At 44.6% G+C, this 26,842-nt stretch overlaps 1 protein-coding gene and 1 long non-coding RNA gene across 3 annotated transcripts; one reads left to right on the top strand and one right to left on the bottom strand.

Annotated features, from left to right (window-relative positions):
- Nucleotides 1-320: 320 nt before the first annotated feature.
- On the bottom strand, nt 321-1,202 carry LOC136465124 (pentatricopeptide repeat-containing protein At1g71210, mitochondrial-like). The gene has a single exon (XM_066463986.1). The coding sequence runs from the start codon at nt 1,200-1,202 to the stop codon at nt 321-323; it is 882 nt and encodes a 293-aa protein (XP_066320083.1).
- A 17,759-nt stretch (nt 1,203-18,961) lies between these two features.
- On the top strand, nt 18,962-23,460 carry LOC136462645 (uncharacterized). 2 transcript variants are annotated; one of them, XR_010760781.1, is made up of 5 exons: nt 18,962-19,233; nt 19,339-19,428; nt 20,092-21,759; nt 22,552-23,137; nt 23,266-23,460. It is a non-coding gene; the product is annotated as an uncharacterized lncRNA (long non-coding RNA). The 2 variants fall into 2 exon arrangements; XR_010760780.1 differs by having other exon boundaries at nt 22,552-23,460.
- Nucleotides 23,461-26,842: the final 3,382 nt, after the last annotated feature.

The raw sequence follows: 26,842 nt of genomic DNA, 5'->3' as shown, positions 1-26,842 counted from the left end.
TTAAGTAACTTTATGCAGGGAAGCAACTTGCAAAAGAACACTTCTTTCACTGGTCTAGTGTGATATCCCTAAGTTAAAGTACAAGGTCCTAAAACTAGTCTTCGTGCATTCTAAGAAAATGTAGCAGGAACTACAGTTGGTTATCACAGTTTCTCAGACTACAGAAGATATACGAAGCATGAAAGCTCTCAAATTCCAAATCTCATGTACAATATAGGAGCTGAAACAATAGCAAGGTTTGAAGATTACCTGTGTCAGCTGCATAATAGGATCAAGGCAGAGAGCAGACCACCAGTTGAATATGAAATAGATATAGTTACTTATACAAAAGAAATGATCTTCTGATCATTTGCTCGCAACAATAAATTGTTGTATAATCTCATAGTGTACCAAGTGGGATAGAAGCCATTTCGATACATTGCATCCATCCACCTCTCAGCTTCATTTCTGTCACCATTCTTGCAGAAACCATGCACAATTATATCAAAAGTCCATCGATTTGGATGATACCCCTGCCTGCATATCCTTTCATACAAATTACAGGCAGAGTCCATCCTTCCTGCCATAGACAACCCTCGTAACAGCATGTTATAAGTGTAAATATCAACAGGAAAATACTTTTCCATCTCCTCTCCCAAATGCTCTAAGTCACTCATGTTTCTAATACCACTTGCAAACAAGGAAACTAGATCACCAATCAAGTGCCTTCCTGCCTCCCGACCTTGGATCTCTTCACCCTTCACTTCTAGAGGCTTTGATTTATCTCTTGAACGTAAGAAAGCCTTCAGAAGGTTGCTGCCCATCAATGTGTGCAAGAGAAGCACGTTACACAAGAAAGCTGAAACAGGGCGACCTGTTTCTTTGAAATCATCAATAACCTTTACAGCAGTGCCATAATCTCTGACAGAGCACAGCAAGAGAACAAGATGCTCATAGCAGTTGATGCTTAGGACTACACCATTACCCCTTGCTTCCCTCCAGAACACCATTGCCTGCTCAGGCTTCTTAGCTTCACATAGACCAGATATAAATACATTATATAACCTGGTGCAAGGTGTTTTCTTCGCACAAATGAGGTTAAAAAAACTAAGTGCATCCCCGATACGTTTGCTCCTTAGATAACTCATGAGAAGAAGGATGTTGCTTGCCATTGATGGTTCAATCCCTGAAACCTCCATTCGGTCGTATACTGCCTTGGCCATGTCTGCCCTCTTGGCATGACCAGCACCAGAAATAAAGTAGTTGTAGCACACACGGGGTTGGAGCTCACTCCGCTTCAACTGGCTGTCTAACAGATCAAGAACCTCGGTATACCTATTCAACTCACACAAAGCACATACAACTGACTGGTAGAGGTTTCGGGTTGGGATGTGCCCCATATCTTGCATTTGCAGTATGATCCTTGGCAGCACATCCAATATTAATGCTCGAATCAAGCTCTTGTACGTTGACTCATAGCGATATAAGCCCACATGGATCTTGCTGCTTGCTATCTGAGGCAATTCGCATGCCGCCTCCACGTTCCCACTCTTGCATAGTGCCGCGAGGTACTTGGCCAAGACAGTCGATTGTCCAGACTTCCTGCTTGAGTGCCCTGTCTAGCAGCTCCCGCACCCTATCCAGCTTCCCCTCCTGACACAGCACATTTGCAAGCATGGAAAATGTCTGACGCCCCGGAAAGTACCCTCCTGCCATAGCTTCCACCAGTAACAGGCATGCTTCCTCTGTCTCCCCTGTTGGCGTTAAGCCTGACAAGAATGTTCACTGAAGGTTCATTCAGAAAGATTCAGAGCAAGGGAGTGGAGCTGAGGCGGGAAAGTTCAGTTTGAAACTTGGACGCCGGAGCGGGAGTGGTGACCGCGCCCACGACTTCGACAGTTTCTGAAGAATGTGTGTTCAAGTGAATTGTATCCACGTTTAAGGGTTGTTTTGTAAAAGTGTGGTGTCATTAGCTCCATGTATTAGGAGTGGATGTGTCAAGGTGTGGGGTGATCACTCTGTAAGCCGGTTAGGCATCCTGTATCGTGAACTCTCGAAAGCGAAAAGGGGCGCTGTCACCCTGTCGTCATCGTGACGGTTGTCCGAGCTCTCTTGCGATCTTGTTCTTGTTCTTGTGATCCAGCCACATACAGCGGTTGATTGTGATCTGGGACTAACATCTGGTATCAAAGCCTCAATCGATTGCGGAGCCACTCTAGATCGTGGCCGAGGTCGAGGTCGTGGCGGTGGAAGCAGCGGCCGTGGCAGCAGTGGTGACGCCGGGAAGGATGGCACTGCAAAACGTGACAAGAGTCATGTCAAATGCTTTAAGTGTCATGACTATGGGCACTATGCAAATAGGTGTCCAGGGGAGAAGAAGAAGGAGGAAGCACATTTGGTGAAGGCTGCAGAGAAGGAGCCAACTGTTCTGCTGGCTGAGACTGTTTTGTCGAACCAGCTACAGTACTCTTCAGAGAGGCAGATTCAGACGGTGCTTCTGAATGAGGTGAAGATAGTACCTGAGCTACATTTGACTGATGGGGGTGTACCTTCAGGCAATGTATGGTTTCTTGACAATGGAGCTAGCAACCACATGACTGGTGATGTGCAGAAATTCAAGGAGTTAGATCATGCTATTCTTGGCAGGTGAGGTTTGGTGATGATTCTACAGTAGAAATTCAGGGTAGGGGTACAGTTGTTTTCCAAGGGAAACATGGGGATCATTGGGTGCTTTCTGATGTTTACTATATACCCAAGCTTAGAAGTAATCTTGTTAGCCTTGGATAATTGATTGAAACTGGCCATAGAATTACTCTTGATGATGATGAGTTAGAAGTGTGTGATAAACAGTCAGATAGAATGATCATGAGGGTTTCTAGAACACAAAACAGACTGTACAAGATTGATCTGAAAACTGTAGAAACTAGTTGTCTGATTGCAGACATTGGGAACCAGGCCTGACTTTGGCATGGAAGATTGGGGCATGTGAACTTTAGAGCAATGAAACAATTGGTGAACAGGGAAATGGCTACTGGTGTACCTGTGATAGAACATCCAGAACAGGTCTGTAGTGATTGTCTTACAGCTAAGAAAACAAGACAACCATTTCCAAAGTCAGCACAATGGCATGCAACAGAGAAGCTGTCTTTGGTGTATGTGGATTTGTGTGGACCAATTGTACCAGCAACTGTAGGTGGCAACAAATACTTTATGTTGTTGGTGGATGACTACTCTAGGTGGATGCATGTCTTTCTGCTCAAGAGCAAAGATCAAGCTGTGGAAGCTTTTGTCAAGTACAAAGCAGAAGTGGAAAACTTCAGTAATTGCAAGATCAAGACCCTCAGGTCTAACAGAGGAGGGGAATTCCTTGCTGGAATGTTTACAGGTGTATGTGAACAGGCAGGGATCAAAAGGCAGCTCATAGCCCCATACACACCACAACAGAATGGAGTGGTGGAGAGGAGGAATAGGACTGTGATGGAAATGACCAGAGCATTGCTGAAAAGCATGAGTGTACCAGGAAAGTTTTGGGGTGAGGCAGTGAGGCATGCAGTGTATTTGTTGAACAGATTGCCAACAAAAGTGCTAGGTGATGTCACTCCTTATGAATCCTAGACAGGAAGAAAACCATCTCTTGGGCATCTGAAGGTGTTTGGTTGCACAAGTCATGCAAGATTTAGTGCACCACATCTGAAAAAACTAGATGATAGAAGCAAGGCACTTGTATACTTTGGAGTTGAGGAAGGCTCCAAAGCACATAGGCTATATGATCCTGACACTAACAAGATTATTGTCAGTAGGGATGTAGTCTTTGAGGAGGGAGCAGTGTGGAAATGGGACTCAGCTGATAGATCAATTAGTTCACCTGAGTTTGTTGTTGAGATTGACACTGAATTAGGGAGTTTTCCTATTGGTGGAAATGGCTGGGTTGATGATGCTATTTCAGTTGAGACAAAGACAGAAAATGCAGGTGAAAGTTTAGTTCCAGAACCAAACCTGCCACAGTCTCCTGTTTCAGGTCTAGGACAGATGAATGCAGCAGGTTCAGAACCAGTTACACCACAGAATGACATCTCTGATGGAGAAGCCCTCTCACCAAACTCTAGGAGCAGTAGTGAGCCTCTGAGATTCAGAAGTCTGAATGAAGTCTATGAGGATACTATTGAAATTGAATTAGCAGATTAAGAAGAGGAGTTGGAGGATGCAAAAGTGCAAGCTTTGCTGGTTGAGACAGGTGAGCCCACTTGTTATAGAGAGGCAGCAGATCATCAAGAATGGCAAGATGCTATGAATAAAGAGATGGAATCTATAGAGAAAAATAACACATGGGAGCTGGTTAAGCTACCTGTTGGGAAGAAGCCCATTGGCTTGAAATGGGTTTACAAATTAAAAAGAAACTCTGATGGTGAGGTGGTGAAACACAAGGCGAGACTAGTTGCCAAAGGGTATGTACAAAAGCATGGGGTGGACTTTGAAGAAGTGTTTGCACCTGTGGCCATGTTAGATACAGTGAGGTTCATGCTAGCATTGGCAGCTAATCTTGGGTGGAAAGTTCATCATCTGGATGTAAAATCTGCCTTCTTACATGGAGAGTTAGAGGAAGAAGTCTATGTTTCACAACCTGAGGGCTATGTTGTGAAAGGAAAAGAGCAGTCTGTGTTCAGATTGAGCAAGGCTCTTTATGGACTCAAGCAAGCACCTAGGGCTTGGAATGTCAAGTTGGACAAGAGCCTGAAAAAGCTAGGTTTCAGCAGGTGTCTTAGTGAGCAGGCAGTTTACACCAGAGGAGAAGGAGCAAATGCAGTCATCCTGGGAGTCTATGTAGATGACTTAATAGTGACAGGAGGAAATCCAAACAATGTCAAGACATTCAAGAATGAAATGATGACTGAATTTGAGATGACAGATTTGGGTCTGCTGTCTTACTACTTGGGAATAGAAGTTGATCAGAGAAGTGAATACATCACTATCAGGCAGTCAGGTTATGCTAGGAAGGTCCTTGGACAATTTGGTATGCAAGAATGCAACTCTACTAGAGTTCCTATGGATCCTGGATGCAAACTTGATGCTGATAAACAAGGTGTACCAGTGGATTCAACTGAGTACAGGAAAATGATTGGGTGTCTCAGATACCTACTACACACCAGACCAGACCTCTCCTACTCTGTTGGTATTGCTAGTAGATTCATGGAGAAGCATACAGTGATGCATGTGAAAGCTGTAAAACAGATCCTGAGATATTTGCATGGGACCTTGAACCTTGGACTTGTGTATGTGCAAGGAGGGAGTGCAGGTCAGTTGGTGGGCTACACTGACAGTGACCATGGATCTGATGTGATGCAGAGGAGAAGTACAGGTGGAATGGCATTCTACTTGGGAGAAAATCTGATCACATGGAATTCCTACAAGCACAAGACAGTGTCTTTGTCATCATGTGAATCTGAATTCAAAGCAGCCACAGCGGCAGCTCAGCAAGCATTGTGGCTGAGGAATTTGTTCAGTGAGGTGATGAAGCAAAAGCCAGTAGTTGTAACTCTCTTTGTTGATAACAACTCAGCTATTGCCCTTATGAAGAATGCAGTGTTTCATGGGAGAAGCAAGCACATAGATATCAAGTATCACTTCATAAGAGAGTGCATAGAGGGAGGACAAATCATGGTGAAGAGAGTGGGAACAAATGAGCAGAAGGCTGATGCATAACCAAGCCACTGCCAATGGCAAAGTTGACAGTGATGATCCATTTGCTTGGTGTGAGAGACCTTGGACTTTGTCAGGCTTAGGGGGGAGCATGTTGGCGTTAAGCCTAACAAGAATGTTCACTGAAGGTTCATTCAGAAAGATTCAGAGCAAGGGAGTGGAGCTGAGGCGGGAAAGTTCAGTTTGAAACTTGGACGCCGGAGCGGGAGTGGTGACCGCGCCCACGACTTCGACAGTTTCTGAAGAATGTGTGTTCCAGTGAATTGTATCCACGTTTAAGGGTTGTTTTGTAAAAGTGTGGTGTCATTAGCTCCATGTATTAGGAGTGGATGTGTCAAGGTGTGGGGTGATCACTCTGTAAGCCGGTTAGGCATCCTGTATCGTGAACTCTCGAAAGCGAAAAGGGGCACTGTCACCCTGTCGTCATCGTGATGGTTGTCCGAGCTCTCTTGCGATCTTGTTCTTGTTCTTGTGATCCAGCCACATACAGCAGTTGATTATGATCTAGGACTAACATCCCCACCATGGCACAGTGCCCTGATCAGATTATTGTAGACATCCTTGTTTGGGTGTGAAATTTTTGTATTTTGGTCCCTTTTGAAAACATTTTTACAAAAAGACCTATGCCAAAACGTTTGCTGAAAATAGACCATTTTTAGGCGTCTTAGAACATGACGCTGAGGTATGAGGGTCGGCGTCGACTGACACGACGCCGAGGTCTTGCCACGTCATGGACGACCCCGATCGACGGCGACACGGTGGCGCATGGGGTCCGACACGTCGGCGTCGTGTCAGCCAACGCCACAGGCCGAACCTCGGCGCGGTGGGACTACGCGCCGAGCTATTGGCACCATCCGACGCGTGGCCCAGGCGGCCCAACAACGCTTCATGGCCCAATAGCTCGGCGCGGGGTCACTTAACGCCGAGCCACCAGACTCGGCGCGGCCCGACTCAATGCCGAGGTCTGGGCTCTTGAAGCCGCGCCGCGGCCCCCTTCTTCTTCCTCCCTCCATTCTGAAGACCGCCGCCGGCTCCCCTCTTCGGCTCCCCCCATGCCCCCACAAAACCCTAACTCCCAAAAGCGACCCTAGGTGCCCCGATCTCGTCTCCCAAAGCTTCCTCGAGGTAATGGTCCCTCCCCTCCTCCAATCTATCCACGTAGATGTGCTTGCATTGTCTCTAATCATGTGGAATCATGGGTGTATGGTGTTTTGGTATATGTGTGTTTGCATTTGCAAAATGTATGGCTTAGGATGATTGAGTGCATTGTTGTTTAACTGTTTTATGTGCTGAACATGTTAGGTTAGTTTGATTTCTAGTTATTTTGGTCATTAGGGTTCTTTGTTTATTGTAGGTGTCATTAGGGTTAGTTATTTGTTAGTCATTAGGGTTAGTACGTATTTTAGTTATTTCTTGGTCATTAGATTTCAATTTTTTATGACTAGAAATGATTATGTTGTTGGGGTTGAAAAAGATTAAATGATATATTTTAGTTTCTACTTATTGGATTGAAACTCGCATGATATATTGATATGTGACACTACTTGTTGTGTGATGGCTGTAGATGGATAAATTAGTGAGGTTGCATCATGGAGGCCGTATTGTTAGGACAAGAGATGATAGTTTAGAATTTCTGGACATGTGTGAGGAGTTGTTGATTTTTTCTGAAACACCATCTTTGACCTAGTTAGTGGAGCGAGTGAAGGTTAAGTTAGGCTGGAATGAAGGAGACGTGCATGTTCAGTTTGAAGGTGTCATAGATGTTGGGTCGTCGAAGGGTCCTCGGATCAAGCGGTTGCTCAAAATTACAAGCGAGTCTGAATGGAATGATTACAAGGCAGTTGTATTGGCCTTAGAAGTGCGATCTTTGGATTTAGTAGTAAGTAAGGAGTCTGGCTTAGGAAATGATAGCTTCGAAGCATGCCCATCTTCCCCCGCTCACATAGGTTATGGTCCTTTGTCTGAAGAAGAAATACTTGTCACACAACTAGGCTACGGTGGAGATGAGGAGGAGAATGCGGTTGCCGATGGTGAGGGCAATCATGATAGTTATGAAGAGGATGATGATTATGTATTTGGTGATGCAGAAGAAGGTTTGGACGATGCTAGCGGAGACTTTTCTATTGAGGATGAGCTTAGCGACGAAGATGATCTTAGTGGTGAAGAAGACTTTGGTGATGCTAGGGCTATGAACCATTTTGACATGGAGATGGCTGGAGATGATGAATCCTTCGTAGAGGAGATAGCCGAAGACTCTGATGACGATCACCCTGTTGGTCGTCTCAATTTTAGGGAAATAGAGATATTGTCTAGGGTCTTGCCTTGGAGAGATCCACTAGTTGGTGATTTTGAGGACCTTAGCCATGGTCACAGAGCAGTAGCTGATGGTGGGCCAAGTGATACAACAGTGCCTGATGTTAGCGGTTGCCTCGTCATACGGAAGGGCATATTGTTTGGTACCATGGATGAGTTGAAAACATGGTTGCAAGAGTACTCCATTGTACACAACCGACCTTTTAGGGTCATCAATTCATTCAAGGAGAAGAGGTACACTGTTGCTTGTGAAGAACAACAGTGTGGTTGGAGAGTATGTGCTAGGAAGACGAAGGCAGTCAAATGGAAGATTACCTCAGTGAAGCAACCACATGTTTGTGCCACTACTGAGGCAGAAGAGAACCATCTGCAGCTCAATTCTAGGTTCATTGCAAGGCAGTTATGCCCCGTGGTGAAGCATATGCCAACCATTACGGTGTCCGCGTTGGTTGAGATCATCTTCCAACGATACAATTACTATGTCAAGTATGGAAAAGCATGGAGGGCAAAGCAGCGTGCACTGGAAATAATATTTGGAAATTGGGAAGAAGCTTATGAGCGCCTCCCTGTAATGTTGAACACAATGAGGGCTGTAAATCCTGGGATGCACTTCGAGTATTTACCTAAGGAGGGTGAAACAAGGAATGGTAGTATTTGGAACGGCCTTTTGGGCGTTCGGGCAGAGCATCGAAGCATTCAAGCATTGCAGGCCCGTCATCTCAATTGATGGGACCTTTCTTACAGGGAAATTTGAAGGCACAATGCTTATTTGTATTGGGACAGATGCAGAAGACCAGCTTATGCCATTGGCCTTTGTGATTGTTCGGAAGGAGGACACAGATAGTTGGTGTTGGTTTCTCAGGCTAGTAAGACAAGTGGTAATTGGTCTAGGACGTGATGTTTGTGTGATATCCAATAGGCATGCTGTCATTCTGAATGCCGTAGAACAAGAGATTCCTAGTTACGGCCAAATACATCACCGGTGGTGCACCAGACACCTTGCTCAGAATCTTATAAGGCGTGATCACACAAAGGACAACTTCAAATTATTTGAGGAGGTTTGCAGGCAGCAAGAGGTTCAATTATTCAAAGACAAGCTAGATGCCCTAAAGTTAGCCACAAATGTTGATGGCAGGCAATTCTTGAGCGAGTTGATGGCGTCGAAGGATAAGTGGTCACTTGCATATGACACCGGAGGTTGGAGATGGGGCTTCATGACTAGTAACATGGCAGAGATGTTCAATAGCCTTCTAAGAGGTTGTCGTGGTCTGCCTCTGACTGCTATTGCCTCATTCACCTTCTACAAGTTGAATGCTTGGTTCATTTCGAGGAAGAAGCATGCGAGGTCTCTATGGACAGCAGGCAAAGCTTGGCCACTTTTAGCATCTCAGGAACTAGCTTTCTCAAAGAAAAAGTCTAAACGACAGAAGGGTTCATGTTTCGATCCGATCAACCATGGATATGAGATTCTAGAGGGTGGTGGAACTAACATTGGTGGTGAAGACCGGGGTGCTCGAAAACATAAAATAGTGATCAATGAGAACAAGTGTACGTGTGGAAAACCAACCATATACCATAGGCCTTGCTCCCACATGATTACAGCATGTCGCCTTAGACGTGTTGACGCTGAGGTCCCTCCCCGTATGGCCACGGAGTTCTCTTTGAGGAACCTAATGAGCACCTAGAATCTTCAGTTCGAGCCATTTCTTGATGAGAGTCAATGGCCTACTTATGATGGCCCCAAGTATGTGGCTGATCTTGGTTTACTCTGGAAGAGTAGAAGACCTAGGCGGCGGAAGCGGTTCAGGATGGACATGGACCGAGCCACGAAAGGTAGATCAACCACGAGTAAGGTTGGGACACATTTTGTAGAGGACACCCAAAAGAGCCATTGCTCTGGTTGCCATAAGACGGGCCACAATAAGAGAAAATGTCCTGAACTACTTATACAATAGGTATCCACCAAGCTAGCTACTTGAATTGCTTTGTGTAATAGTGCATTGGTTTACTTTTGTTTTTTTATTGTTATGTTACTTTGTACCACATATGCATGCTTTAACTTATACTAATGCTTTGGCATTCCTTATGTTGCAGGATGGATCGGTTCCCCCTTCTTGATCCAAGGTTCGATGAGCACCACCGGGCTTGGAGGATCGAGAACGGAGAGGTATATTCAATAATTCGTATGAAACAGTGCATTGTTCATCTTTTGCTCTATAGTCCATGCTCTTTATAAAGTGACATGAACTAATACTTTTTCATGCTTGTCTTTTTTTGCAGGTTTTGAATGTGCTGAGGCCAATGACACATGAGGCCTCTACGACCATGGTCTACGACGAGAGGTACACGCCCCTCCTGAAGCTGGCGAACCTTGCTACTGTTGCTCGTGTTTGTCATCGAGGCACGCCACCTTTCAACCCAGTGGTGCTGACGGCGTTGATAGATTGGTGGCGTCCGGAGACACACAGCTTTCACCTACCATGCGGGGAGATGACGGTCACTCTCGAGGACATTGCCATGATCCTTGGAGTCAAAATCCAAGGATTCCTAGTGACAGGAGACATGGAGTCTGAAGGATGGCAGCAGCGGGTTGAGCACTTCTTGGGATGTCCCCTAGCGGTAGTTGAGGCTGGCAAGAAATGGCACAGCAGTGGGGTGTCCCTGAGGTGGCTTCGTCAGTAGTTTCAGGAGTGCCCACCCAACGTAGACGCCTAGACCATGACATACTACTGTCGGGCCTACGTCCTGCACATGTTTGGTACGGTTCTCTTCCCTGACGACACTAGAGACACGGCGTCCTATATGTACATCCCGTGCCTTTGGAACTAGGAGGATGCCGGTAATAGGAGTTGGGGCTTGGCTATACTTGCCTTCTTATACCGTCAGCTTTGTGAGGCTTGCCGACGTCCTGGAGGCGCGCACGCTACAATGTCAGGGTGCATCACACTGTTGCAGGTAATAAAGCAAAGTTGTACAAGTTTCCACTACAATTCAATGTTTTTTCTTAACAAAAGTGATTAACATGCAAGTTTCCACTCTTTTTTGCAGATTTGGATGTGGGAGAGGCTTCTAGTTGGGAGACCGCATTAGCTAGATCCCCCACAACCTTGGTTTCCTCAAGGAGACGCAGTTGTCGCCCCTACCATGGCACACCTCTACGAGTGAGCCCACGAAACTTACCACGTGTCACGCCACGCGTACATCAGCTTCACCAACGAGCTGGACACCCTTTTGCCACAGCATGTAAGTTTCCCACCCTTTTGGCCTAATCAAGGATATGTGCACAAATTGAGCGTCGACTAGTTGATGACGACGTTGTGTACAGGTTCAATGGCGCCCATATCGGCGGAGGCAAGTCACAGATCTCAACTTGAGCTCCTTGTGCATGGCAGACGAGGACGTCTGGACGATGAGGACCCCCCTTATTTGTTTCTATGTAGTGGAGTACCATCTCCCTCACCGTGTAGCACGGCAGGTTGGTAGGCTACAGCCTTCTCCGCCCGAGGATTTCTCCACCGGTTGGCAGCTCCACAAGTACGTAACATGCAATATTTTGTTCATTTCACATGAATGAATCATTAAGTAGGCCTTCATATTGCCGCTATGGTGTAAAATTTGCAGGTTCAGCAGACAAAAAAATAAGAAGATCACCAACTAGTAGCTGGAGCACCAGCGCTACATTGATGAGTGGATGTTGATGGAGCAGAACAACATGGGCATCCACGCCGTCCATCGTGGCAAGGCATTCAATGATTACCTTGTTTGGCTTGGTCAACGAACAAGGCTTCAATTGAGGCCCGCTTGGACAGAGCAAGACATTGCTGACATTGCGAGCGAGGATGAGGGCAACAACCCATATGACCAAGCTACCCGAGAAGGCAGGCAAGTTGAGATCACCCCTGCATTAGCCAGAGCTGTAAGTCATACGACTATTTCCATCTCTGAGGTCTTTACTGTGATGGAGACTTAAATTCTTGTTTTTGTTGCATAGAGCACGGAGATAATGAGGACAGTGGCCAAGCAAGGAAGGGCATTGATGATTCCTGTGGGCGATCCTGATGAGGCCTCTATGTTACGACAGCACATTCAGGTAGTCTCCTCTCATTCAGTTGATGTTACATCTTTATATAGTTTTGCGACCAACCCCACTTACTAATAGTGCTTTCAAAATGCAGCGTGCCATGCATCGCCTCCAAAAGGTAGCTGCATGCCTTGGATGTAGACGTTCCCTGGATGTGGCAGTCCCACAACAACTTGGTGCTGGACCTTCTACTGCACATGTTGGAGGAACTTCATCTTCACATGGTGCACATGTTGGCAGGACTTCTTCTTCACATGGTGTAGCAACTAGTGTAGAGGGTGGTCAAGGACATGGTCCTTATGATGATGAAGATGATGAAGGATAGGGAGAGTACTATGATCATGAGTATGATGAGATTGGCATGTCCCAGCTTGGAGATGCACCCCAAGGAACTCAAGGCCCCTCCGGTTCTGGACGTCCACAGAGGACGCTCAGACCAGTGGATAGGTACACTCTAGGTACCTATCCATTTGGGAGGGGAAAGCGTTACGCTCGCCGTCCACGTTAAGGTACAAGGAGCGAGCTAAAAGATCCAAAGACTTCATATGCTATATTTTGTGCATGGACTATGTATGCATTGGACCTTATGTAATGCATTATGTATGGACCTTGTACTATGTTTGGACTATGTTGGTTGATTGATGAAGCATATGTATGGACTATGTTGGATGTTGAATGTGTTGGACTATGTTGGATGTTGAATGTGTTGGACCTTATGTATGTATGGATGTTGAATGAATGTGTATGTCGGTGTGGTCATTTGTTATGTGAAATTCTGTATGCTCATGTATTCTGTGTATTATGTGTTATGTGTATGCTCAGTTAACTGTTTTTTGGTGAACCCAGGAGCTCGGCGTCAATTGAACACATGCCGAGGGTGGGCACCTCGGCGTTTAGTCAATTGACGCCGACCCCTGGTGCATACTGGAATCCTTTGCCTCGAAGCAATGAGGTGCCCAAGCTCGGCGTTCCGTAAATTAACGCCGAGCCATTAATCTCAGCGTGGGCCGACTCAGCGCCGAGGTTCGGCCCAAACCTGGCGTGGGCCGTTGTGATCCCTAGGGTTGGTGTGGGCCAACTCGACGCCGAGCCTCAGCCCAACACTTCATGTAAACGGCCGAGCCAAACCCTAGGGTTGGCGTGGGCCGAATCAACGCCTTGGTCATCTACCTCGGTGTCGTCCGACTTGACGCCGAGCCTATAAATCATAAAAAAGAAAGAATAAAGTATTAAAGACAGAGGTCTTCTAAACCTTTGGTATAGGTTGAAATCCTATTTGCATGATTCAAATGAAAAATCTTTCTCAACGATTCCTCTTCTACTAACATGAGTTATACTAATAAGAGTAGACTTGCTATATTTATGTTTGTATGTTTGTTCCTACAGGAAAAACCGAAGGTTGGTTCGATTTCAATCCCCTATTTTTAGAGAGAGTCAAATCTTTTTTTTCAGTTTGGGAATCAACCATAGTACATGAAACTTAGAGATAGGTAAACTGCAATTTATGAAATAGCGAATGCACAACGATTACACTCACATCAAAACTAACAATGGCATGTCACAAACTAAACCTAGCATGCCTTAGGGGATTGAAAGAAACAAGTGATACAGACATTGCAAAGGTACTACGATTACACACTCACATGAAAACTAACAATGGCATGTTGCAAACTAAACCTAGCATGCCTTAGGAGATTGAAAAGAACAACTCATACAAGCATTCCACATTCGGATTGACTAACAAAGGTTGGTCCTAATAATGCTCCCACATATTGAACTGAGTTGCGCCTTCCCCATAGTATCCTCCAGTTGACAGCGGTGGTGGCGGTGGCGGTGGAGAAGGAGGCCCATCCTTCTTATGGTACGGGCACTCGCAGTACGAATTATTGCATAGTGCCTCCTTTGCATCATTGCTGTCGTCGTCGTCCGACTTGTCCCTGTTACCACTTCTAGGGCCATACTCTAGGTCAAAGATGTGTCCCTGTAGATATGTGATGTACTGTTGATGGGGATAGATAGGAGGAGGGTCGACCCATCTAGTGAAGCCACAGTTATCTGGACAGCTTGAATCCTGAAAACCCATCTACCAATAAGTACTACTACAAACCAAATGCAAATCTAAAAAATGAGAGAGTTCAAAGGAAATACAAATCCTCGCGGGCATCTGAAGAAACGATGGCCTCCACCGTCACAGTCGTTGTACATCTACACAACACAATCCAAACTGTGGCGACATTTTGGCTAATCTTCAATGCGCTTGTCGTATGATCTAAGAGGTCTCTCATGGGTGAAGTCACTCTTCCTCTCCAAAGGAAATTCCTCTATTGGATCTTCAAAAGAATTAGGACCCAGAGAACCCTCCCACACAATCGAAGGTCCCTTCCTCACCCCCTTTCCTCTCCCTCCGCCGAAACCCTTTCCACTCAAGGAACCTCCGCTCGACATTTGCTAAAACTAAACCAGAAAACAAGTTGTGTGGATGTGGAGCAAGACATGGACCACTATATATAGAGATGAAGGCAGGTTCACCATGAATGCTACTTGACAAAAAACTTGTGTGCGTACTCATTTATTGAATCTGCAAAGGCTAAATGCTTCATCTGAAAAGCCTACAACCATGACTGGTCATTTCATCTGAAAAGGCTACACCTATGTTTCATCTAAATGCAGTACATCACTCTGATATTAATTCATTGCGTATACGGATACAACAGTAAACGAATCTAGGCTTTTCAGTGAGTTTTCAAATAGACTTTTCATTGACTGCAACAGTACTTGTAGCCCTTTCAATGACTGCAACAGCACAAGTAGCCTTTTCAGTGATACAAACAGTAGCACTACAGTCCTAGGATAGTTAACGAAGTACAGGGCATAAGACCATCTGATATAAAAGCATAGTGCATTACAACATAATAAAAAAAAGTCCAGGGAATAAGTTCATCTGAAATAAAAGCAGAGTGCATTACAACATAGTAAAAAAAGTTCAGGGCTACAGGACATCGCTCATGAATAAACCAAATACCTACTGAGTGCAACGAGGCCACTTTCCCTTCCTTTGGGCATCGGGATTCTCCTCCATCGCTGCCTTCGCTCAGCGCACACGCTCAAGCTTCTTCTCCCTCTCCGCCCTATACGTAGCAACACGCCTCCTTTCCTCCTCTTCCTTATGCTCCTTTTCTATAGCCTCCTATCTGCATCTCTGCTCAAACTTCTCCTTAACCTCCGCATCCCACTCCTTCAGGCCTTCTAGATGCTGCTTGTCTGACTCCTTGATCTCAGTGTCAATCCACTGCTCAAAGTCATATAGTGGTGGAACGGTCTATAAGAAAAACAAATTGTTACAAAACAAATAAATAAGCAATACTTAATATCACAAGAAAATTAATTAACACATAATAAAAATTCCTCACAATCGATGCACGTCGCTGTTGCTTTGTAGGTTCCCATGCATAATTAGGACACATCCAGTACCTCTGTCTATATGTTTCCTCATCTTCAGAGATGTCTACCTTGCAAGGATCACCACAAAAGCACATTGGTCGAGGAACACCTTCAGGGAGAGGCTTTAGGTCGTAGGGATTTGCCCTCTGGCGACCATAGCTACAATTGAAAGAATACGAGCTTTACCACGCCTTCATATTAACGGAGAACCAAACCTAAACCTAGGGTATTCTATTTGTTGCACAAATAATGAATAAACATTGGGATTACCTTAGAATACGAGCTTTACCACGCCTTGGCATCCTAACATTGCGTAGAAAAAATCAATCCAAAGTACCTTGCAACGAATGTAAAGCTACTAACACTAAATCACCATACCTCCCAAATAAGCTTTTCATTACAAACCCTAAGCAAATTTGAATCCCAACAAACACAAAATTTAACTCAATGATTATAAACCAGAACATATACAACAACAACAACAACAATCATACATTTGGGTCATTCAATCATTTGAACCACCAAACATTGCACGAATGACATGAACATGAACCAAACCTATAATGCCAAGTTAAAAAACAACCGAATCTAAATGGATGAAATGAAAGAGGGGAAAGAGGAGTACATTGGCAAAACGCCTTGGTCATAAAAAATTGAAATCTAATGACCAAGAAATAACTAAAATACATACTAACCCTAATGACCAACAAATAACTAACCCTAATGACACCTACAATAAACAAAGAACCCTAATGACCAAAATAACTAGAAACCAAACTAACCTAACATGTTCAGCACATAAAATAGTTAAACAATAATGCACTCAATCATCCTAAGCCATACATTTTGCAAATGCAAACACACATATACCAAAACATCATACACCCATGATTCCACATGATTAGAGACAATGCAAGCACATCTACGCGGATAGATTGGAGGAGGGGAGGGACCATTACCTTGAGGAAGCTTCGGGAGACGAGATCCAGGCACCTAGGGTTGCATTTGGGGGTTAGAGTTTCATGGGGGCCATGGGGGGATTTGGGAGACAGAGAGCCGGTGGTCTTCAGAATGGAGGGAGGAAGAAGAAGGGGGCCGTGGCGTGGTTTCAAGAGGCCAGACCTCGGCGTTGAGTCAGGCCGCGCCGAGCTATTGGGCCACAAAGCCTTGTTGGGCCGCCTAGGCTGCACGCCGGATGGTGCCAATAGCTTGGCGCGTAGTCCCACCGCGCCGAGGTTTGGCCTGTGGCGTTGGCTGACACGACGTCGACGTGTCGGACCCCATGCGCCACCATGTCACCGTCGACCGGGGTCGTCTGTGACGTGGCAAGACCTCGGCGTCATGTCAGTCGACGCCGACCCTCATACCTCGGCGTCATGTTCTAAGACGCCTAAAAATGGTCTATTTTCAGCAAACGTTTTGGCATAGGTCTTTTTGTAAAAAATGTTTTCAAAAGGGACCAAAATACAAAAATTTCACTGTTTGGGTCAATCCCAAGTTCCATCCTCCACCTATACAAATGCATGGCTACTTCGACAAGACCAGCCTTGCAAAAGAAGCAAAGCGCAACATTCATGGTGGATATGCCAGGAGCAATGCCCTCCTCCATCATTTGAACAAGCAAGTCATACACTTCGCCAAGTCTGTTCCTGACAAGCAAGTGATAAACAAGCTGGTCACACCGCTTCCCATCAAGGATGTAGCCTTCACTTTCCTTCTTATCAGACAGGAACTTCATCATAGCATCAAGCTTTCCAGCCTCACCGAGTCCATGGATCCACGCACCATACACATCACCGGATGGAAACTTATCAACGAGCTGGGCTGCCTCAGCAAAATGTCAACGGCGGCAGAACTCAGTGAAGATGGAGCCAACCGCAGGGCCACGAGATGCATCAGCAAACGGCATGGTGTTAAGGAGAGCGACGGCATCGTCGAGGCGGGCGCGACGACAGTGGCTCTTGATGAGTATGCATGTAGCAAAGGGGCTGGGGGCAAGGTTGTGGGCGAAGGACTCGGCAAGGTCGTGGAGCGACGCATCGGGAGTTGAGGATGATGCGTGATGAGACGGCATCAAGGTCGAGGCCGAGGAAGCGCATGCGCCCGAGGACGTTGAGCCCGTGCTGCGGGTCGCCCACGACAGCGTAGCCGACGACGAGCGTGTCGTGGAAGCACAGGTGGCCGCCGGTGGCTGGTGTGTCGGAGAAGAGGCGGAGCCAATTGAGGAGGATGGCGTTGCGGTGCGCGCATGCGAAGAGGCCGAAGACGCCGTGGTAGACGACCCACGGGTGGCGGTAGCGCGGGCGGCGGCCCGACCAGTCGAAGAACCTGAGGCAGAGCAGCAGCAGGGCGTCGGCGTCGTGGAACCCCGCAGGCGGTGGCGGAGCACGGCGAGGACGAGCTTCTCCGAGAGCGGGAGCACCTCGAGCGCGGCCATGTCATCGGACGCGAGCGCTGCGTAGATCGCGTTGAGCGCCCTGGGCGGCGCTGGCGCGGACGCGCACACGGGGCTACGGGACTCGAGGAACCAGTCGTGGAAGGAGGCGGCGATGGTGGACTTAGCCGTGGCCACGAGGCGGGCGTCCTCGGGGCGCGGCGGAAGCAGCGGAGACAGTGGCGGTAGCTGCGGTGGCCTGGCTCCGGCCGTTTCCCTTTCTTTGTTTTTCCTCTTTTACTTATTTCACATATTTACATTACCTGTTTCAACGCAGGAGAGCTGTGTATCATTTCATTAAGGTAGAAAAAACCACCAGTACAAAAGATTTAGATAAAAAGCCAAACCCAAATCACTACACCATAACACCGTTTCACCGTCAGACATCTGACGCTAAAAATTATATTTGGCGATGGATGATCTGACGCTAAAGATAACTTATAGACCATCTGACGCTAAATCCTCATTTAGCAATTTAGTGTCTGTCGCTATAGGTATTCATATTTAGCGTTGAACCGTCTGTCGCTAAATATATGTATACCGTCCCTCTGTCTGTCGCTAAAAAATAAGTGGGCCCCACCTAGCTCGAGCGCGCCACTTACATTGAGCTCCCGCGCCCAGCTTACATCGACCTTGCGCGCATATTTTAGCCGGCCCACGTATACAGTGAAAACCCTAGCCCCCAAATCCCAACTCCCAAATCCACCGCCAGCCTCCCTCTCCCTCTCTTCCCCCACACATGCCGCCCTCTCCCTCTCTTCCCCCACGCACGCCGCCCTCCTCTCCTAAGGCCGGATCCACGCCGGGGCGACCTCCTTTCAACTCCCGCGGCCTGATCTACACTAGGGCGGCCTCCCTTCAACTTCCTCGGCCAGATCCATGCAGTGGGGGCTGCCCTTCTCTCCCCCTGACTGGATCCGCGGCGTGCCCTCCATTGCTAGCAACGGCGCCTCCATCGACTCGTGGTGGGCTGCGGGAGGATCCACGCAGTGGGGGCTGCCCTTCCTCAGTTCCTCTCCCCTCGGTCGGATCCACGGCGTGCCCTCCATTGCTGGCAGCGGTGCCTACATCGACTCGTGGCGGGCTATGGGAAGTATTGGGGCTGTGTTCCATGGAGGAAGCCCCACATCGCCAGCCCCGCCTACCTCCACCATTCTCCGCCCCGTCTTCCCCTCCGTCCCTTCCCTGAGGCTCGGAATCCCCACCTCCAGCGGCCACGGCATCCACTCTGCAAGAAAGGTGAAGGCGGTGGCTGTGTGCTCACAGGATCCTTTGAGCGTTGCTGCAGGTTAGAGGAACATGCCGATCTCTGTTTTGTTCTTCAACTCACAGCTTTGGTCCTCTTGGATCTCTATTCTTTTCTGGAGTCCGTCGGTCACCGTTTGGTCTACAGATCTGTAGGCCGGCAGCAGGGGTGCAGCAGTAGCTCAACTAGATAGACTTTTCCTCTGTGCTTGGCTCATGTGCAACAGCGGCAGCCCAGGTTATTTTCTAATACAAGTTTCGTTGGCTCAAGTTATGCTTTATCTTATTATTCAATCACTAGATTTTTAACTCCATTCTTGTCTTGATTTTTTATTTAGATAGCTTGGCAAATATGCTTGTGGGGTTGCAGTAACTTAATCAAGTATTTATTTGATTGCTCTCTTAAACCGCAGCTTGTTTAGTGGTCAAAGTTAGCACTTGGTTAATATTTTCATAGTTACTGAAAATTGTGTTGCCTCTATTTCTGTGCTTTCACCCAATAAAATCATCATAGGTTGTACGACCCTTGAGGCATACTGACAGTAATAGCAGTTTGCTAGTGTTGGCTTCAGTTTGCCTATGTTTTGCAGTTCCAGTTACCATTTGATTACCTGATAGCCTGAAAAGGAATTTGCATATAATTTCTGCTGTCTGGCTTAGTTTTGATTGCAAGTTTATATCTTAGTGCTATTATTCATTCAGTCACGTATTTTATTTCTAGGACCTAGCAGACCTCAATTGAGATCCTGGTCTCTTGTTTCTTCTGTAAGCTTGCCCTAAGAGCAGGAGCGCATCCTGTTATCGGCCTCCTATAATGGCAAACTTTCATAACGATCACTTGTTATATTGCTAGGAAGTAGAAACTTCCTTGCTAAATCTAATTTGTTCTTTTTGCTGGCAGGTGAGATCTATGGGAACGAAATGGACTTGAGAGGTTTTCTCTTATTTGGTATTCAATTGTATTATATTGCTAAGGTGTGATATATGATCATTGATGCATATGCTATTTCGGTTCTCCCTCACCCTCTTGCTTTTCCTACTTCGCTTTATTTGGATTTAGCCTACCTGTTTCCGCTGCTTCACCAATCGGCTCACGGGTAGTTGCTACCATACATGCATGAATGTGACTAGACTGCTATTTAATCCCTGATGCCCAGTGCACGTGATGGATATATATATTTTTTGACTGCATAGGTTGTGATGAAGATGAACTCTCATGTAACTCCAGAATATAGGCTGATGATGTTGAAAGGCCCTGAAGCTACTCTTATTCCTTAGATTCTTTCTATTTTTTAGTTCTCCTACCCTTACAACAACCTCACCATTTTGTTGCATCCTAAGGCTGCTCTCACTTTCCTTCTTCTCAAAATTCTTCTTGTTTCTTTGTTGCCATGCCCTTACAACTACCTGTTGCTGCAAGGTTTTTTCCATATGGTTTTGGTTCCATCCAACAGGTATGTTTCTATGTGTTAAAATACATGTTCAGGTTCTGATTGTGCTAATGTTACCACATAATTTTGTATATTAATTTGCCTCAAAACTGTGGTATGAATCCAAACTTACATGCTTTGTGAAATCTGGTTTCTTTATATACAAAATATGTCTATGGCAAAGGTGCACAACCTACCCACAACAGTACATAGGTCTATTTCTCTGCTCACTAGCAACAATACATAGTTCTGACTAACAACAAAGAATTTACAATCTATAGATTTAGCATGAGACATGGTACTCCCAATCAAGTTAGCCTAAGATGTTTCATTCGGTTGTAAATGTTACATGTGTAACATTAATTTTTTAGAGTACCACATTGAACTTTACGACTTAGATGGCATCAGATATGATTGCAGCCAAGTGGCCTTCTAAAATAAGTTCACATGCACTTAAATCATGTGCTAATGTTAATTGTATATTACATACATACCAATTCAATGATTCATAATGTCTCTGCTTTTTTTTGTTTGGGGGGATTAAATCAGTGCCTGTGAGAGTAAACTAAGCTATGACTGTATTTGTGCACTGCCATACTATGGCAGTATGTTTAGATGATGAAAATATGATTTATGGTCCTTATGTTTTCAGTACAATATCTAACATAGATCTGTTACCTATGTCATTGATCTGTTACCTTGCACAATAAATAGATTCAACCAAGCTCAAACTCTGAATACTGCAAATTGGGATTTATTTTCCGAGTTCACATGCAATTCCTACTTATTTCACCAAGAACTGAAGTCATTTCTACATTTATTTTCCCAGTCAAGTGTTCATATCAAAAAACAGTGCTCTCTCAGTTAATGGACAGTTCGTCTAACTATGCTGCCTTACTATGTTCCGTGTAAATTATATATCTATCCATCTGAATGATCCTTAGTGTTTGATATAGTAAATTGTCCTCTGACATTTTTCTGTCAATGTGTTTTCCAATCCAAACAGAGCAACTTTTTCTGTAACTTAGATACAGTACATAGTGCCATGGAGCCAACATAGCTTATTGTTGTCTTCCTACATGCAGATTCCCAATTTGAGCTTACACTAGGCTATTTTCAGTGCAAGATAAAAATGAAAGGTATTTTCTTGTTTAGCCTTTTGCATACAATAAAAATATTTCTTCGCTTCCTGATCCTACTCTACTAACATATACGACCAGCTTCTAATGTATTCCCTTCTAAATTCCGTTCCTCTGTATTCCTTCTTAACGATAGCTTGGATATAAAACATGGCAATGGTACCAGCATTTTTTAATACTGAGCTATGCATTACAAAAAATATAGACAAAATTCGATATCGGCCTGATAATCCTATATTCTAATTTGTGGGCAGAATGAGCATTACTATCATTACTGATTAGTGCTTTGACAGTTTGGTGTGCAATTTAAAAAATTAATTACTTCTTAGCCTGATATAGATAAGCAGTGAAAAACAATTGGTTTGATATTAAAAGTAGTCTAGCTAGGTTTTCGAAGCTGCATATGTGCGATTTCAGGGTCTTATTATAGCAAACTGTAGTTCATGTATTACATTGGGTGACCTTACTGATCTGTTAGGCTGAGAAACTAAAGCATCCTACAGTTGGTTAAACAACTTTATATATTATTAATATTTAATAGTCCCATACCTCATCAACATACTTGCTGACTATTGCACATGTTCCTTTGGTTTGTGCATGCTATTTCCCCCAAATGTTCTACTTTCTACAGTCCTACCTTAAACACCATTTCATACTACCTATGGTACCAAACCTTTTACTGCTGCGTGACAAATTTGCAAGATGGAATCATATTTTGCTGCTTCATTTTCCCATGTCCACAAGTTGTCCTACTAAATCTAATTTGGTTGAATTTTGCTTTATTTGCTGCAGCCCCATCTGCAAACACTAATGCTAGCATGATTCTTCCAGCGCCGCTTCATAAAAGGTATGATGCTCACTCAAATTAGTGGTCCTCTATTTGTAGTACAGTCTGTTCATATGTTACAGACTATCACATGCTGGATCGCAATGTTCCCACGAAGCACCTGTTACAAAACACGTGCTATCTGATTAAGGTATTCAGGATGCTACCACTGTCTGTTAAGCTTTACAATTAATTCTACAGGCTTGGCTATTTTTTTGTTTGCCTCCGTGGTTCCCTTTTCTTATCTGTATTTTAATAATATAGCGTGACAGAACTCTTGCCGTCATTTAACGAAAAAATGTTACTTAATACCATTCTTATTTGTACATTCTGAGGAAGTGTTCGCTCCTTATTTTTGCATACTCGCAACTAAACCTGCTACCAATAATCACAAGTAGGTCTAGAAAATTATTTAACAAGCAAGCAACGGGATTGTCTTTGTTGCATTTTAGTTATAACTGATACCTCTTGTTAAAAATAGATCAGGAAGACATACAGAATGACAACTTCCTCGAAAAAAAACTATTCCAGGACGAAATTGGTGCTGCAAAGGTAATCGGTTAGAATGTGCTTATTCGACCTCTTTTACAGTTTCTATTCTATTTTGCAGTTGCATGTTCCTCATATTTGACAGTTTGCATCATAGTGACATCTATCTTTTTTTATTATTGATGATACAGGATCAAAGATGTTAGCAAGTTTGTGGATGATTTGCATCATATTTGACAGTTTGCATCATAGTTAGCAAGTTTGTGGATGATTTGCCACTCAAAGCTGATTTAGGTGCTAGTCTATCTCTTTTGGATAAAGGTAGCCGATACTGTAGACTTATCATTGATGAATCATTGATTCATGTTTGTAATGGCTGACCATATATATATATATATATGTCTTAGTGAGTGTCTGGACTTGGTCATGAATGAATCTATTTGTATGAGAAGCGTGCACAATGATATTACTTTTGTATTAATTTGCAACCAAATGGCCTTTTATTTTTTTAAATGCATTTAAATGATCTCGTCAAACTAGCAGTCGCTAAAAACATATATAACTTCAAATTGTCTATCGCTATAGAGTACTGGCAGGCTATCTGTCGCTAAAGAGTAGCAGCAGACTATCTGTCGCTAAAAAATTCAAGGCAACGGACTATCTGTCGCTAAAAGTACTATCTGACGCTAAAGATTTTTAGCGACAGGACTTACGGCGTCTGCAAAAGTCTGTCGCTATAACTTTTTAGCGTCAGATTGTCTGTCGCTGTAGCCGCTTTTAGCGTTAGACCGTCCATCGCTAATTTTGGTGTTGTGGTGTAGTGAATACGAACGCACATCCAGTCACCCACAACCAAACAACCCCACAGAAAAAAGGCTTGACCAAGGACCACTCGAAAAAACTAGAGAACTATGAAGTTGATGATCAAGTGAGAAGGGTCTCGAGCTTGGAAGCACCAGCCCAGCACCATATGGTTCTCTCAACCACCACTGGTTGCAGGAGAGCCTGAAGGTTTGGCTGCAATCCTATTATCATAGTATATTTTTTTTTCATCACCGGGTTAAATATGAATGCAAACAGAAAAAAATAGGTCTATTTGTCAGTTCGCGGACAAACCTGTTTAGTTAAACATGTGTATACCTAGGGTTTAGATGAAACTTAGACAGCTAAACAGATCAAAATAATGTAGTGATGCAAATTCTGGTTAGCGATATCGAGCTAGAGTTATGCCTACAATATAATGATTATAATAGGTGAAAATTACATATAACTTTAACACATGTGCTATCAATATAATTCTGGTTATGTAGCTGCACGTAGGTTATGCAGCTGCCGAGACTCTCACTACCGCCGTCACCACCGCCGCGCCTAGGGCCTCTCTCCTTTTCTCTCCGTGCATCTGCCGGGGACAAGAAGGGAAGGGGACCCAACTTTTTTCCTGCAGTTTTCATATCTAGTTGCTTAAATTTTAATCAAATAAATCTTCTGGCGAAATCAGATGATTTTCGACAGGGATCGTGTTTCCTGTGATGACTTCGGCGATTGCCACGACGAGATTGCCGTTGCAGGCGTCGATTTCATCGGTAAGCGGCCAATTTCTAGCGTGTATCCGGGAGGGGAGGGGTGCTTCTTCGAGCCCCCTACGAGGACAACGACTTCGGGGCATCGATCTCATCGTCGATGGTCGCGGAGAGGAAATCAGGTCATGGATCTGTATCCTATGTCGTACCCGACGATGCAACTGTCGATATTCTTTCAACGATTTGGATGCGTTTTGGACTGGTTCCGAAACGTTGGTTCTTGCGGCATGTCTAAAATTTTGGGGTTGGTCGTTGGATTCAGCATGAGGACTACACTTTGGCTCCAACGTTTATGGGAAGCCATTGAGGAAGAAGATGATGGAAGAATATGGATATATATTATTATGTGTTTTTTATTTCAGATTTGTTCATATGTAATTTGGAGATGTGCTATGTTAAGATTTAATATAAGTCCCATTTCCTTAAAAAATTGATTTGTGAGCCGGCTTGAATAAAAAAAGACCCACACTTCTTTATTATCCACTGGGGCATGCACAGAATCTCTCACAAGCACAATCGCGTCTCCTTCACAATCTTTACGAAGGTCACAAAGATTTCACAATCTCCAAGCTATCTAGAAGTCGACCTCAAAGAGTAACGACGGTAGCTCCAACAATCAACTTTTGAGCTAGTTTAAGTATTTTTTTCATATTTCAATAGAAGAGAGAGAAAAACTAGTTCTTTATTAAGAGTTAGGCTCTTACACATATTCCAAGATCATATGAGAGTGTTACGTGGGCGTAATCATACTAAGGCCTTGTTTAGTTCCTCCCCCTAAAGTTTACTCCCTATCCCATCGAATGTTTGGACGCATGCATGGAGTATTAAATATAGACTAAAAAAATAATTAATTACATAGTTTGTGACTAATTTGCGAGACGAATCTTTTAAGCCTAATTAGTCCATGATTTGACAATGTGGTGCTACAGTAACACGTGTGCTAATGGCGGATTAATTAGGCTTAATAAATTCGTCTTGCGGATTATTGACGGATTCTGTAATTTATTTTTTTATTAGTATCCGAACACCCCATGCGACACCTCCATGTGATACCCGATGTGACACCCCAAAACTTTACACCCTGGATTTAAACAAAGCCTAAGAGTCATTGCTAAAAGTTAACACTGTTGCAGATGTTGACTTAGAGCTAGTAACTGGCTCTTGCTCTTGTAGGTGCCCTAAGTTGATGATCGGTGGCTCACCCTGCTGCAAGCCCACAATGCTTAGTCCATCCAAGAACATGCACTAACGCTCTCGACCTTTACATGACATACTTTGTGTAGAAGAAGGGAAACCAACGCTTATGGACAACTACAAGATATTTTGTGCCCTCTGCCAACATGCTAATGCAATATCTCAATGGTGTCAGCCGCTGAGGCCTTTTCTAGAATGGGCCCTCGGAGGCCCACCAGACCCTTTATTAATGACTTTGTACGCTCGAGCGCGTACATGACGAGTGTAGCCCTGAGCCTCTTCGGTCAGGGGTTAATTAGACTATGGTGCAAATCCACGGGTTTAACCTACCCTTATTTTTTACACTCAACATGTTGGTTATCCCTCTGAATAATCTTTTCGTAGAGTCCAAGATCATTGAAATTGGAGTTTGGAGTAAGAAGTTATTGTGTTTTTCGTGTAGTGACCTGTGTTGTTGTGCCCAACCGTGAAAGTTTTACACATTCCAAGTCCAATGGCTAGTTTTGGAAAGGTCTAGAAGTTCCTTAAACTTCTGGGAAGTTCCACACATTTTCTGCTGCAACGGCTATTTGGTGATGTAGGGGTATTTATACCCCCTCTGCTTTCATTCGGAGGGTTAGTTGTTGATTCTCTACCACGCCCTTATTGAAGCCCAAACCTATTAGAGATGTCCTCAATCCCCTAAATGGCTAGGCATTATCCAACGAGTTCCTATGCTTGTGGTGAGCCATGAGAAAGTTTTGAAGATCACGACTTCGCCTTCGCAAGGGAAGAAGTCTAATAGTGAAGTGAGAAAAGCGGTCGAAAGAAATCTAGCTAGAGCTTGACCTTGGGTGGTCGGTCGCTCACGACCTACTCAACAGATACATAGGTCCTTCCCTGGAAGGAGTCAAATTTCAAAAAATAACTCCTTGTGTCTTTAGTTTGGTTTGTTATTTTTGAGTTCTTGCCTTAATGTTATTTGCACTCGATCTAGTTGGTTGTGTGTGTTTGT

The sequence above is a fragment of the Miscanthus floridulus genome, chromosome 7 (assembly GCF_019320115.1).
Source record: "Miscanthus floridulus cultivar M001 chromosome 7, ASM1932011v1, whole genome shotgun sequence".
NCBI lineage: Eukaryota > Viridiplantae > Streptophyta > Magnoliopsida > Poales > Poaceae > Miscanthus > Miscanthus floridulus.
Note: the sequence above shows the minus strand (reverse complement) of the source record. Positions and strands in the feature narration are given on the sequence as shown.

Coding starts and splice junctions, on each gene's coding strand:
- LOC136465124 (XM_066463986.1), bottom strand. CDS start 1,202: ATGGCCAAGGCAGTATACGACCGAATGGAGGTTTCAGGGATTGAACCA.